The sequence below is a fragment of the Abramis brama genome, assembly GCF_963993115.1.
Source record: "Abramis brama genome assembly, chromosome: 1".
Taxonomy (NCBI): Eukaryota; Metazoa; Chordata; class Actinopteri; order Cypriniformes; family Leuciscidae; genus Abramis; species Abramis brama.
In genome coordinates, this window is record NC_139963.1 from 26,324,126 (window position 1) to 26,339,562 (window position 15,437).

General features: G+C 37.4%; 3 protein-coding genes across 4 annotated transcripts; all 3 read right to left on the reverse strand.

The window, feature by feature from the left end:
- Positions 1-448: 448 nt before the first annotated feature.
- Positions 449-5,166, reverse strand: LOC311093905 (uncharacterized protein). The gene is made up of 13 exons (XM_084131543.1): positions 5,051-5,166; positions 4,821-4,957; positions 4,348-4,459; positions 4,142-4,235; positions 3,961-4,015; positions 3,708-3,848; positions 3,389-3,549; positions 2,857-2,955; positions 2,622-2,767; positions 2,365-2,536; positions 2,170-2,282; positions 1,147-1,231; positions 449-1,057 (listed from the first exon to the last, which is right to left on the reverse strand). The coding sequence occupies exons 2-13, from the start codon at positions 4,936-4,938 to the stop codon at positions 1,001-1,003; spliced, it is 1,353 nt and encodes a 450-aa protein (XP_083987669.1). The 5' UTR covers positions 4,939-4,957; positions 5,051-5,166; the 3' UTR covers positions 449-1,000.
- Positions 5,167-6,397: 1,231 nt separating this feature from the next.
- ypel3 (yippee-like 3) lies at positions 6,398-9,664 on the reverse strand. The gene is made up of 5 exons (XM_084125562.1): positions 9,315-9,664; positions 7,820-7,938; positions 7,678-7,721; positions 7,476-7,584; positions 6,398-7,357 (listed from the first exon to the last, which is right to left on the reverse strand). Exons 2-5 carry the CDS (start codon positions 7,934-7,936, stop codon positions 7,268-7,270), a joined length of 360 nt encoding a protein of 119 aa, XP_083981688.1. The 5' UTR covers positions 7,937-7,938; positions 9,315-9,664; the 3' UTR covers positions 6,398-7,267.
- A 534-nt stretch (positions 9,665-10,198) lies between these two features.
- On the reverse strand, positions 10,199-15,404 carry gdpd3a (glycerophosphodiester phosphodiesterase domain containing 3a). 2 transcript variants are annotated; one of them, XM_084123566.1, is made up of 11 exons: positions 15,020-15,397; positions 14,295-14,470; positions 13,811-13,853; positions 12,513-12,648; positions 11,750-11,795; positions 11,542-11,660; positions 11,296-11,385; positions 11,052-11,185; positions 10,912-10,971; positions 10,773-10,824; positions 10,199-10,505 (listed from the first exon to the last, which is right to left on the reverse strand). In XM_084123566.1, exons 2-11 carry the CDS (start codon positions 14,431-14,433, stop codon positions 10,380-10,382), a joined length of 945 nt encoding a protein of 314 aa, XP_083979692.1. In that variant the 5' UTR covers positions 14,434-14,470; positions 15,020-15,397; the 3' UTR covers positions 10,199-10,379. The 2 variants fall into 2 exon arrangements, with proteins under 2 accessions (XP_083979692.1, XP_083979693.1); XM_084123567.1 differs by having other exon boundaries at positions 10,207-10,505; positions 14,295-14,465; positions 15,020-15,404.
- Positions 15,405-15,437: the final 33 nt, after the last annotated feature.

Sequence of the window (15,437 nt, forward strand, 5' to 3'; positions counted from 1 at the left end):
GCTGTCTAGGTAGGCAGCTCACTAGATTATGAGTCGGATCCAGAGAGGATGTGGACGATCCAAGAGATCCCATGCGGTCTTCGTTGAAAATATATGCAAAGTAATGACGTTTAATGTCTTTTTTTTTAACGCATTGTTTTGTCAATTCAATGACAAAAACGAGTGGAAAAAAAATACAAAAACACTTTTTGTAGACACCGCCGGTTGTCGATTACAGACTCTTTATACATATAGAGGACAATAATGGTCACATGATTTTGTTTTTTAACATTAGATTCTGATTTCATAATATCTAAAATATACAAATTACAGCAAAACAAAATGATTTTTCACACTAATGCAACAGATTCCAGGGAGGATTTGGATATTGACTTTGACCTAGTTAGGAATCTTTCAAGTCCATGCTTTGAAAGTTCCTGAATGCCAATTAAAACCAATACAATACACATACATTTATTATATTTTATTATCACAACAGCAATAAGTTGACATACAAATGTAGGAAACCATGGTATGCAAAGGCCAGCTTCAATATTTCTATTAAAATTTATAATGATGTGAATAAATACCAGGAGTCATTAGAATCTCATGCCATATATGAAGGGCTCCTCATTCTTCAGTCACTGTGGTAATTTACCATACAATACACGGAGTATTTTAGGTACAAGGCAGAGAAGAGGAGGATGACTTTAAAAATGCTAATACACAACAATAGGATATTTCAGAGCATTAGGTCCAATCTCATAACGTGGCCCTTCAATTAACCTTTACAGTACAATTGTATTGCATTGAGATAAAAAATAAAACATAGTATTGGTCCACAGCTCCATCATTATTTAATGCTGGAAGACAGAGCTTACAGGAGCAGTAATGTGTAACTAAGCGCCCATAAAATAGCTCATCCATGTCAACTACGTTAGAGGAATGATTAGATGCAGTTTAGTGGTACTGCTGGGTGCTGTGTTCTTCCCATCGAGATCCTTGAAGTGTAGAATCCCTCTCAGTTCATGTCCTGATCACCCACACTCTGACGCAGGTACTCCTCATAAAGCTTTTTCTGCAAAAACACACAGGGAAATCATCAGATGAGTCAGTCATCACTGTAGCCGTCTTTAGATGCGTCAGCAATACAAATGCACACTATACCTTTTTGGTCTTGACCACCTCCTGGACATACTCCAGTTTTTCCTGAAGCTGTCTCTTTTGTTTCCCAGAGAGTGTTGGTTTAGTCCTAAAAGTACAATGAAGAGAAAAAGAACACAGACACAATAAATACACAGCTTGACTGTAAACATTCTGGTAAATATCTCCTTATTATGTGCACCACAGAAAAAGATAAACTTAAGAATGAGGGTGAGTAAATTGCCATTTATCCCTTTAAACTACAAGTGTCTGCATGTATAAAGCCCTATTTGGGCAGTAATTGTTTCTCATGAGGACATAAGGTATTTTCAACATTTACAGGGGCTAGTCAGTGATTTTATTGCTGTCCGAATCCAGAATGTCAGTGTTTTTCTCCCACCACCCGCATAAACATCCCCGGCCGAATTACCTACTGTTTTTTGGCAAACACCAAGGTCATGTGGTAATTGAATTGCTGTCCGAATCTACATCTCTTGAGTTTACAAGAGGTAAAGAGTGGTTTTGACCACTGCGGAGCACCGTACGATATCTGTTGCGCTTCACTGTAATTTGTATGCATTCTAAATATGTATACTTCTATTACTGAAATGCTGGGAATTATTTACAAGAACAGTATTTCATCACCGCTCCACCTTCCAAAGATGGAAAAAAGCACAAACATTTGAAATGGGCCATTACAGCAATAAAATGTATTATATACAATTATATAGGCCTAGGCTACATTAAAGGGCACCTATTATGCAAAATTCACTTTTACATGGTGTTTGAACATAAATGTGTGTTGGCAGTGTGTGAGCAAAACCACCCTAGAATATTATTTTCTTATCATTTCATTAAATATTAATTTATTCATATTATTCAAAACAAATGGCATTCTATTTACAGCAGACAATCATAAAATAAATCGCCAACCGAACGCATGAGTTTTATCACTGAGGTGCCATGCAAATTTATTTTTTACAGATATTCACATGAGAAACAATTACCATCCGAATAGTGCTTAAGTTTATAATCTGCTTTTTTCACCTGAAAGAGAAGCGTGCAAGGAGGAGAAAGATGAAGGACAACAGAACCAGTCCAGCACAACTGTACAGCTGCACTTCCACTGACAGGGACTCAAACACCTTCACTGCAGGGGCCTGAACACACAAACCCACACTTACATCAGTATCTACAGAGAATCACAAACACATGCACACATGAATGCATATACATACTAACCACATATAGTGAGAGTGCCTCTGTGCCTTTATCACCCAGCATGAGCTCCAGTATTTCTCTGGAGAGGCTGCCAAGCACCAGGGCGACGAGCAGCAGCAGGGGCACAGTGAAACCCAGCATGCCCAACAAGCAACCCTTAAAACGTGCTCGACGGTTCTCTATACTGCAGTGCCTATAGGGAGTAAAACACACAATTGCAACTGTAATAGCAAGCATTTGCAATTGTATAGGCAAATGCCCATCTAAGAATGCACTACCTGTCATTATCAAGTGTCTCAGTGATGGCCTCAGTGATAAGGTTACAGTCCTTCTCCAACGAGTTAAGTGTGTTCTGCACAGTCTGATTTATGGTCTTTTCTATAGTCCGACACACCTCCTCAATCTGATTGACACATCGGCTGGGCTGATGATGGAGGCAGTGAGGAAAGATACATTAATATTACAAAATAAGCGGTTGCCACATAAAATGGTGAGGAGCTGAAATATTTATACCTTGTTAGGGTTGGGAACGTAGATTGTGGGCATGTCAAAGCCACACTTGTTAAGTCCTGGACGCTTGCAAAGCTCCTGCACAATCTGCATCATAACTCTCTGAAATAACCAATAACACAGCCATCAATGTGCCATTATCAAGCAGTCAAACAAAAACTATTTTACTTAAAACAGTCACATGCAACCTTTAAAACCTTTAAAAGTTTGTTGTCAGTAAGAATAAAAAAATAAAAAAACAATTAAATTAGCTTATTTCGTAAGGACCTTTTAAATTGATGGGAAATACATTTATAATTCTACAAAAGATTTCTATTTCAAATAAACACTGTTTATTCAGTGTCTAGACTAGAATCAGACTTTCAGCTTTGCCGTCACAGGAATAAACTGTTTATTTTTAAAAGATATTAATATTTTAAAATACATTCAAATAAAAATATGAGCATTGGTGAGCAGAAGAGAATGGCTTTGAACGGTAGTGTACATGCAAAATAAAACATAACAGTGAAGACGAGTGTGTATAAGAGCAGTTTACTTGTCGATCAGACTCTCCTCCAGCCTCATCAGCTTTGCTGAGATAAAAACGGAGACGGTCCCCTTGCTTCTCATTCAGTTTCTCTACAATGCTGAGTGTGCGCTTGCATAAAGCCTGTCCCATTGGGTCAAAGAAGACCAGGATCAGGTCACAGAGCTCACCTGATGTAGACAGGTAGAATCGTAATACAGAGACATAATTATATTAGGATCATAAACATACATTTAGAATGCTAAACATATAGACATGCAATAAAAATAAAAAACATTAAAACAATGTCAACTCCTAAACACACAAACAACTAAAGACAAACACACACCGAGCCACAGAATAGCTTGGTCCACATCAAAGGGGTACTTCATATCTCCATCCACCAGACCAGGACTATCAACAAACGTCACCAAGCTGAAACGTTTCTGTCGTGAAGTGCAAATCTCAGTGCCGAGGTATTCTGACACCCCTGAAATTGAGAGAAAGTTGCATTTTAGACACAAATTCATGCACATTTGCAATGTAAACCTAAATGCGTTTAGCCCTGCTTTTAATACACTTTCCAAAATTCAACAACAAACCTTTAAAGTCTTGCAGTGGTTTGAAGTGCGGATAGAGATGGAGTGTTGCATTTCCCTAAAACCAAACAACAGCTGTTATACAATAAAATTTGAAATACATTTATATCAGTGGTGCCATTTTCATGCTCAAACCACACCACACAAAACTTTCATGAAAAATGTATGAGAGGATCAAACTTACAGTGAGCGACTCCCTCTTTCGCCCACTGGTAACAAAGCTGAAGCCCTGTGTCTCTATAGCGACCCCTGTCCTTTGTATATGCTCCTCCACGTACCTGCAAAAGCAATAAAATCATGGGTTACTGCTTGAAAAAATCATGGGTTACTCTCACACACACACACACACTAATCTGAGTACATGGTTGTAATGCATGTATATTAGCCTACCAATTGATAAAGCTACTCTTTCCAGCTGAGTGGTTCCCCATCAACATCACAGTTATCTTTTTTCGGGGAGGCAGCAAGGTCACCCCAACAGTTTGAGCGATTGTTATGAGTCCTAACAGGACAAGGGAATTAGTGGTTAGACAAACTGGACTGGAAAAGAAAGTGTCATTGATTTTGAATCCAGGTTCAGAGACTGAATTTTAAGTGACAGTTTCATTTTTGGGTAAACTAACATTTAATATCAGAAGAAAACTTTATTGGATTACAGGGTAATGAATGCAAACAGGTGACTTTTTTTTTTTTTGGCACACTAAAGTGAATAAATGTCAAACCAACAGGCGTTTTAGCTATCCGGCTACCGTTAGCACCTCTAATCCACGCCTGGAGACAGATCTAATTTCTGAACACCTTACTAAACCAAATAAATGAATGAGAAAGTAGTCGTTTATAAAGGGATGTGTTTTTTCTCTAACCGCTATCCGGTTCGATGTACATCTGATGGCAGTCCCGTAAGATGCGCTCGTCGCAGGACACACTGGCAGATATGGAGTCAGCATTTGCAGCACTCCTGCTTTTGATTTTCCCGGACATAGTGATGTACAATTATGGGCTGTAATAAAGCAGCGTGTTTTAGCGTGTACGAAGTAAAATTGACTGGTAAAAATTGTATGAAATGTAAGAAACGACATAAAATTTTACTCACATCCAAATGAAGTTCAAATCGCCCCGGTCTGATGGGTAACTGTGGCCACGTCACCGCGACTCACCAGATTTCGCAGAGCATTATGGAGGTTGTAGTCTTTATTCCGTTTCGCTCGCGCCGTTTCTGACAAAGGCGATTTCTAGTTTCCGCCCTATACTATTTATGAATCACGTCGTCTGTAGACCATTATGTAACGATTAATCATTTAGGAGTTGTGCCCTTTTAGTCCAGTCATTTTATGAAAAAAGGTTGAACAAATTGCAACAGAGGCAAACTCAACTGATTTTGTATCCTCAATATGTCCTGAGTAAGGAAAAAAAAGCCCCGAAGAATCCCATTAGGGGAAAGTTTCGAAAAAGACCCAAATATAGCCTATTTATACGCCTATTCATTATTTTTCTTACGTGAATAGGGTAAAAATTTTAACCTTTAGATATCACCATGAAAATGACTGTGTTGATTACTTGCATCAAGACAAACAAAAAATGTATTAGGCCTACAAGTTTTTTTTTTTTAAATTGTTTGTTAACATGGACAAACGGTGCATAATCTAATTACGTGTGCTAATTTGTATAAATACCACAACAGATCTAAACATTGGGTATAGCCAGGTGAAAATGTCTTGTTGAATCTTGTTGACATATAACAGTAAAATGCTTCATTTTAAGGTCTGAATGGAACCCATTTAGGCTACCCATGAGTATTAATACTTAGAGGCAGGAAGAAGTACTTTAGAAACCAGCCTTTATTAATTATTAATGCAGAGATGGGGTTTGGGCCTGGGTCCGTGGAACTGTTTCTGGGGATTCACTTTTTATTTTGCCTACCTTTTGTCTTCTGCATTCTCCTTACCACTGTCTCCTGTTCTTCCCTCAGACTCGTCCCCCAGAAACAGTCCCACGAAATTGGGTCTTTTTTGAAGTTTTCCCCTAATGGGATTCTTCTGGGCTTTTTTTCCCTTACTCAGGACATATTGAGGATACAAAATCAGTTGAGTTTGCTTCTGTTGCAATTTGTTCAAGGTTGACCCCCATTTTGGCTTAAAATCACTGGACTATTTCTACTTAGAAGCTTGTGAAGAATGCCATTAAATAAGTTGAGAAACTTATTTTATTACAACTGTTGTATGAAGTTGCCATGTTAATTATATATATATATATATATATATATATATATATATATATATATATATATATATATATATATATATATATAGTAAAAGGTCCATCATACTTGTGATCACTGCACACTACTTTTAATGCTCTGTAATGTTAAAAATGATAAAATCTCCAAACCTAATTTCAATGGAGGTGAAAAATAATAAAGTTTAAAAAAACATGACAAAAGTTTTCATTTATACCCCATACTTTAATGTAAAGAATTCAGGTTAATATAATATACATTAATGGTTTAGCATTCAAAGAAATACTTTGCTACACAATCATAAACACATTTACATGGCATGTCTGCTCTAGCATGATCAGATCAATGTCTCTGTACATGCTCCTCAAATGTTAGATTATACTCAACATTCTCATTGACAAAAATGCACGAAACAAGACGAACATAAAGATGAATTACATCTTATAAGCTGTAAGTGAAGTGTCTAAAGAATATCAGTCAACTGTGGACCATCTCTATTCTTCAGCCAATAAGCCTGAAGCTAGCTCACACAAACACACTTATGAGCAGATGTTCATTTGTTGGGATTCCTCAGTGACTTGGTAAATTAAAAGATGAATTCAACCGAAATGACTGAATTTGGAGGCATGAATCATCCTTTATGCAAAATCTCTCATACACACACACACTCATATTGCACATAATCCTCTCTAAGCCACACACACACAGTAAAATAATTTCACTCACACTACCTCGTTCACAAAGACCTCGTTCTTTAAAGTAAAAATTAATTGAATAAAAAGTCATTGGATCTTGGCATTTTGATCACACTTTGCCTAAACCTCATGAATTGCACTTAATAGGGAGAATTTGAGGGCTTATGTCAAAATCCCAACAGAAAATCAAGAATTTTTTTTAACTGAATTGAAGTGGTTGATTAAGAATTTTAGCACAGTTTCTCCTAAGCCTGGCTTGCACACAAGCACACCTCCAAACACACACACACAAACCAAATCACCCAAGATATATATAAAAGAAAGCATATCTCATGTCATTGCAAGTGGTGACAGCAAGTTAAAGCAAAGGCTGAAGGCTTCAGTCCCAGCCATTATCCTTAATCATGTGAGATAATTCAATAATAAACTTCCCCTCCTTGTACTTCTGACTTAACTCAAATGCCTGCTCCTGTAGAGGAAGGGAGAAAGAGCACAAAAACAGAAATTGTGATCAGACTGTAGAGTAATGATAAGTAATTTAGGCATGTGTCCTACTTCATTTTCTCTAAAACATAATACATACTCACATATTTCCAGCCCAGTGTGGTATGGCAATTCTCACAGTAAATATCAGCCACAGCATGAAGACCGGTCAGCAGCAGCCTTTCCTCTGCTGGACCACAGCCCACGTTCACCCTGAAATCACAAAATGGCAGTTAAACAAAATATTTCCTCTATCAAGATGTGATCTAATTTCTGAGATTTTTTTTTCCCAGAAGTGATACTCACACAGAATTGAACAGGTAGGCACGTCCTTGACTGCCTTGAAATGACTGAAAATACACAAACATGCGAGTCTAACGCAAACAGCATCACAATTCACAAATCGAGCAGTAAATGTGCCACAAAAGTCACACAAAGTAACTCTCACCTTTGAAATGAGGTCATCATGGTTAGCCAGGTGTGCACGGCAGTGGACGCAGCTGTAGCGACGGTGACAGGAGTCCAGGTAGGCCTGGAAAGTTTTGGCCTTGGTCTGCTTCACCATGTCTTTGAAAAACACACACAAACAAAAAACAATGTCAGATCATACCTATATCAAAAATCCTGCTGACCCTTCTCATCTGAATCGAACCATGAAAACTCGAAGGCAAATGCTACAAAACAGCTTTTACTGCCAAAACATTTCAGGGCGAGGTTGCCAAATAGTCTTGCGTAGTTAGGAAGCATGGCACTGACATAAACCAGTAATGTTGTGAACATCAAAGCAGACTAAATGCTCTGAGATTGATTTTTTTTAATGCATGCTGGATATGACATTTACAGCAATTTTTTGTTTAGGCAATTGAAAAGCATTTTAATATCATCTCATATCCTTATTCAGAGATATACCAGGAAAAAGGAAACATCCACATGACCTACTTTGCTTGGCTGCCCACACTGTAGTTACCCCATATATGGCCCGCCAGGCACGAGGGTAAACAGCAGTGAGAGGCAATGGATAACTATGGCATGCAGTAATAATACAGTTTTAGATACAATTTTGTCTTTAAAAAATCTTTACAAAGTTACTAAATCTCCACAGACATGCTTACGATTTTAGTTTCGGTTTTTATGGACTTAAGTGCTACAGCTTGGCCCACAGTGCAGCTGGAAAATAACGATGCACGAGTCGCGAACGAATCGTTCATATGAGTCGGGTGCTTTCAACGATTTGGTTGAACCGGTGTGCAAAACCGATTCGAAAAAACAAAATGTTAATATTCAGTGAGCCAATATTACAAATAAAGCTTACTGTAAACTAATTCACTTCACTTTGTGTCAATCCATAATATTGCATTATATTAGAGAGAGCATTATACTAAAATTATACATTATACTAAAATGTGCCAAAACTCTTATTTAAACGTAAATTCAATTTGAAATTACCATTCACAATGTAAATGTAGGCTAAATTAATTAGGTACTAAATAACATGTGATTAGATGAATCACCACTGAAATAATAATAATAATAATAATAAAAATAATATCCAAAGACACGAAATTAAAATAACATATAAAGGCCAAATGTAAAAGAAGCTGGGGAAAGACGCGTCGGGATGGGGGACAACTCTATTGCATAATAACGACACACTTAAAAGAACCGAATCGTTTTTTGAAACGAACCCGTTCGAAAGAACCGAAACATGGAATTAATTCGGACTTCCAATCATTTCTAGGAAATCTCGCTAACTCGTGCGGCTAGATGCCCGCTAAATTAACGTTTCAAACTAACCTCATAAACATATTCAAGTAATATAGTCGCTTCATAATTTCAGCATATTATTCAGGTTCTCAACCCATGAGTGGAGCCGTCTTACATTAGAACCTTTCTAACATGCTCGCTCCATTTGAAATGCTACGCAACAATAAAAAAGGACCCACCTATATATGAATGATTTCTTCAAGACAAACGCTGTTCGCAGTATTGTCACCAGAAGAGAAGCGTGCTCAACTCAACGACATGAAGCCTGATCATTCACTGAGCTCACTTTGAGCGCACTCAACCAAACAACCGTGCGGCACGCTGCGCTTTTCCTACAATTCCCTCCTTTGTGTCCCTCCTGTCGACCTGCTCTAATGGGCAAACCGTGTGGTATTAACTGAAAGCCTCGTATTTCCAAAACTCAAACAAGCCACCGTGCAGAATATGTCGCAGCCGAATATAATCCGTAGATTTGTTTACTGTATTTTTTGAGGAAGTGTCTTATACGTCATATGGCGCAAAACAAACCGCCGTCGACCAATCAAAATCCAGACAGAGACGTCCCGAATATAGGTCAGCCAATCAGATGCGCTCTTCCCGTGCGTTTGAAGTCACCTGAACGATACAGTTGCGTTAACGTTTCAACCAGTCAAAACAACAAAGTCCTCGTGTTTTGGTTATCTTAATCTTATCGCTTTTTTGGAAGTGGCGATTTTTGTGTCCCCTGGTTGTTCAATAATTAATGAGTGATGTAGACGATTTGAAAATAGCATTCATGAACCTCGGCCGACGTTTTGTATGACATACAATGTTTCTCCAAAAACGAATGTATTTTTTAGATGTAAATAAGATTTTACATTTGATAAAAGACAGGGCAGGCTTTGATGTCGACTGATTCTGTGTTGTCACAGCTGGATGGACTTTGCACGGTCTCTCACAAAAGTCGAATAACGTTTGTTTGCAAACATGAGCAGGGAGGCGCTAAGTGACTGACTGAAAACCATAATAAACATGCAATGGACATGGTGGAATAATAATGTAAGGACCAAAGAAAACACCCTTAAACAGTTCAACCGTAGAATATGAGTTCCATTTATTTTAATGTGTTTATAGTCACACAAATTGTCCCAAAAAGATTAAATGATAAAGTGTTGATAATGTAATAGTGGCATTAAAATAAACTTGTCTTGCAAACTGCGTTTTTACAGTGTTTGTCTAGACAAAGGTACACTCAGTGCATTTGATCATGTGGCTTGTTTGCACTGAATATAGTTTGATAACAGGGTGGGATAGTCAGACATGACACCAGTTGCTCCTGCGGCAAATGCAGCCTCGATATCCTGTTCCTCATTGCAAACAAAGAGATGAATCTAAAGAAAAACAAAGAAAAACATGCTGTTTTTTTAATTTTGAAGCATGTAGGTACTCACAATTTGAGACCAGTGGCAAATTGCATAAACACAGCCACTGTTAAGAGTCTTTTTTTTTTTTTTTTTTTTAAATGATGACTAGCTTGTAAGACTAGTCTAAGCAGTTTATGCAACCAGACAGTTTCTCACCGAAAACACAAGTTACTCAATACACTATGTGGTTTCTTAATATTACAAAACAGGACATGATATGGCATGGCCACAAACCTGAATTCCTCGGTCTCTGAGGTGCTTGAACATCCCTTTTCTCAATGTCAGTCTGTCACAAAAATATGTAGAGCACAAAATCATTTCAAACAAAATTTAATTTGTAGGTTTATTTTTGACACCACTACTAAGATGTTACCTTTCAATGAAAAAGATGACCAGACTGCTTCTCAAAATCCACATATCAGGTATATATTTTCTGTAGGAAAGAGCTCAGTGAATATGCATCTGTGTGAGTACCAAGCACACATAGTATGGAAATTGTTAGTGTATACAGACCTGTTGAAGAGTTGTGGCAAGTAGAACTGCAGGAAACTTTCTCCGAGGGGAACAAATGGCAGAAGACCAGTGTAGTACAGCAGGAGCAGCAGTAAACCTCGATTTACAGTGAACATGTAGGGCATAGAGGAGTTCTGCCATTGACAAAAGAGGAGACAAAGATGTACAGTAGTTAAGAGCAAAGTATGAAAACTATTTATTACTGAAACAAAACAGGTAGAGAGGGACATAAATGCACACGCACTGTTTTGCGACAATTTCTCATGATGGAGGACTCAACAGAGGCCCAAACTGAGATGCCTTCTCTGTTGTATTTTTTCACAAGATCAGAAATCTGAAAGAGACAGTGTATAAAACCTAATGTTATTGGGGAAAAAAGAAAATAGGGAGGCTTAGTAAATAGATGTACTTAAATATGTCTGAAAAATTAGGAAAGAAAAATATTAGGGGCCATAATGTGCCTCAGGTAAGTCAATAATGATGATCTTGCCTTCTCAATCAGCATGGGGTTATTTTCTTTCACTTCGATGTTCACAGCTGTATGAGGAAATTTGCAGAAAACATCCTCTAATAATGCAAAGTTTCTATCAGATCCAGTGCTGAAGTGGCCTGTACAAGGGGAATTAATAAGAGTAGAATCATTATGCATTAATAAATATATTAATATATGTTGGCAATTTCATTGCTAAAAAACAAACCTGTATTGAAGGTGACCTCGAGTGTCTCTTTATAAGGTGGCAACTCCTGAAAAGAAATATGAAAACAGAAAACATCTTAACCAAAAAGTTAAGTTTTTATACATGCAACACTGGTGAGAACTCAGAGACGAGGGAGGGTAGGATCCAAATGCAGTTTATTAAACAAACAACAATCAAAGCACAAGGAACAGAAACCAGGAACCACAAGGAGCAGGAACCACAAGGAGCAGAACTGAGGACACCAAAAAAAAAAAAAAACATCCAACACTGGACAAGACCCAACCAAGAACACAGGAAACACTGGGGTTTATATACACATGGGGTAATTGGCAAACAAGACACACCTTGGAACAATCAACTAATCAACAAGAAAACTACAAACTGACTACAAGCAGGAACAGGAAACAAGAAAAGACCCGGGCAGAATACAACCTAAAAGTCCAAAAAAACAGAAACACAAGGTACGCAAAGCAGAGAACGTGTAACAATACACTATCGTTCAAAATTTCTTAATGATTTTTAATGTTTTTGAAAGAAGTATATTATTCTCACAAGGCTGCATTGATTTGATCAAAAATACAGTAAACTAGTAATATTGTGAAATATTATTAGTTTAAAGAATTTTGGATATATTTTAAAATGCAATTTATTCCTGTGACGTCAAAGCTGAATTTTCAGCATCATGCTGAAACATGTAATATGAAATATTAGAGAATTATTTGTAAAAGCATTTCAGGAGAAAATGTTAATGTTGACCTCTGACCTCCAGGTTTAAGGAGGAGACAGTGACATCTTGCCCAGTCTGCCTCAGGAGGTTCTCATCATGTGACACAATCACATGACCATCTTTAGTCAAATGACAGTCCAACTCCAGCATCTCTGTGCCCACTTCAACAGCACTGAGAGGCAAACAGAGAGGAATTTTAATCAACAGTCAGGGCAGATGTTTTCAGTGAATAATGACTTTTTTTATATTTTATTCTGTTCCTCACAAAAAGCAATCATATGAATGTAGACCAGTTGATCTCCAAGGCCCATCCTTTTATCCAAGATTTGATAATCAAAGGCCCTCCTATCTAAGCTGATATGTGCCTCTGTTACTTCTGTTTTAATTAAATAAATAAACTAAAAAAATCATACAATAGCATTTTATTTAAGATTATGCTGCTAATATAACTACATTTAAATAATTTTAAGACTTATTGGGCCCCCTGGTTGAGAAAACACTGCTTTAGAAGAATTGACATTTAATGGAAAAAAAAAAGAAATAATAATCATAAGCATTTTATTATACTTGTTTTGAGGCAATTTTTATCATTTTGGAGCATGTTCTAATAAAATCATACATGTTTGGAAAAACATAATGATGAGTAAATAGAGACATAAGTACACATTGTATGATTTTGGGATGTCCCAGACACGGTGGTCCTACGTCGTACAGTGAGAGAGGTTCAAAGATGGCCATTGTCACGGCCTTGCGACCAAAGATAGCCTGCAATAATTTTCTGACAGTGTCAGAAATTTAGCATGGTCATCAGTTATGTTTGCTTTGGGTGTGTTTTGCTTTTTTATGTTTTTAATTAATTTGACGTTACATAATATATTGTTATAATGCTGTCATATTTCGTGCAGGCAATTAGCTTACTTCGTGTGTAGATATTAAAGCCTGACAATATCACTGCATAATATAGGCTACTTTAAAGTATGGTGGTATTCCACCATGTTTCTTATACTGACACGCCCCAACTCGGAAAGATTGGAAATCCCGAGCTTCCCACTCGTATTTCCAACATTGTGGCGTTCATGTGCGTTCAACTCTTAAATACGATCTTTACGACATGACATGAACGCACCATTAGATCCATGTCATACAGTGTGATTTGTAATGATCTTATATGGTTGCAGAAATCACACAGTCTGTATAGCAGGCACAAAAGGATTGTGAAAAGACAAGCATTAGAAGGACTGACCAGTCATACAAATATAAGTAAGGACTTAAAAGAAGCTGATACTGATCTACTGTTCAGTCCGAAAGCTTTGAGGCATAGGCTTCCCACTCACTGTGTAAAGGCCTCCATAGTGTTCTCAATCCTTTCACCACAGCCTGAGGACAGAGAACAAACAGGAGGTCAGAAGCTGTGGACCGACTCTCATACACACACAAACATAAAAATTCCTCAAAGAGTTAATCACTCAGTCAGTCACATATTAACTAGCACTTTATATTCAAACCCCATGAGGAAAACATTCACAACCACAGTCACAAACACAGAATTATCTAATGCCTTTCACTGACAGTTTTATGACAAGATTTCTCTAACAGAAGTTTTATGATATGCCATCTATCCTTGAAGGAATTTGGCCGTGACATGCATAGAGCTAGGCTAGCATAGAGCAACAATTTTGGTTCATTTTTAACGAAAATTGAATTAGTCAACTGCAGCATTTTTACAATTAATTAGGTTGAATGTGGCTTAAATCTTAAACGCGAAGGCAAGTATCCCAAGGCCACGAGGTGGTCACTGACTCGGATCAGGTACTGTACCTCCCCTATGAGAGATGTGGGTGCAGTAGAAGGCTGTCTGCTTCCTCCTGTGCAGAATATGAGGGTTCTTCAGAAAGTACAGTGAAGTGAGAGCGTAGCCCCCTACCGCCGGCAGCAGGTAGTACAGGTAGCTCGCCATGATTCCCACGGGAAATGGAAAGATGATCTGATCTGATCTTTGAAGGAAAGTTTTATTTTAATTTGTTCATTCAAAATGTGAATATTACACAATAATAACATTAAATAAATGTTATTATATTCAGGCCTTGTTTCACAGACAGGGCTTAAATTAGGCCAGGATTAGGCCTTAGTTCAAGGATTTTATAAATGTGCCCTTTAAAAAAACATTACTGGTGTGCATCTTGAGACAAAACAATAGAACTGACATATTTTAAGTTATTTATCAACTTATTATATTTTAAATTGCTTTCAGTTAAAACAGCTCAAACATGCATTTTAGTCTGGGGCTAGCCTTAAGCCTTTTGTCGGTGAAACCAGGGGTAAGTATTACATATAGGCTACTCATTAAAGCAAAAGTGTCAAATAAATATTTTTATGTATGTGTCTATTGCGTATATATATATATATATATATATATATATATATATATATATAAATACAAAAACCCCCAAAACAAATTAACCATCTACTTTTTCTCTGTTTCTCCCATAAATAATGGACCCTTAATTATCCACAAAAAAAAAAGAAAAAAAAGAAAAACTTACCAGGACTATTTGCTCCTTCAACTCCTTAATTGAGATATCCTGGTGTATCTGATCCAAGAACACGGCAACTCCCACAAGCACCTGTCTTCAATGCGTATGTCAATATGACTGTCCTTATCTTTCCTTTCCTTTTTTTCCCTTGTATCTCTCACTGCTAGTTTACTAGTTTCTCAGCCACTCCTGTTTTGAATTCCTATACCTTGCCTACCTATCATATTACTTTGCAAGAAATGTTGCCCAATGTGCCCCAAAGCAAAGCAAAACTACACAGCAATGTAAAGGCCCCTCCTTTTTCCCTTCACTCCTACTAATATCAATGCAACCGCAGCAGAGAAACAGACCTACATGTGAAATCTTTCTTTCTAGGTTTCTGTTTGCAGTAATCAGTCAGTCATTGGTAGTTAGTTCTTTGTGACTC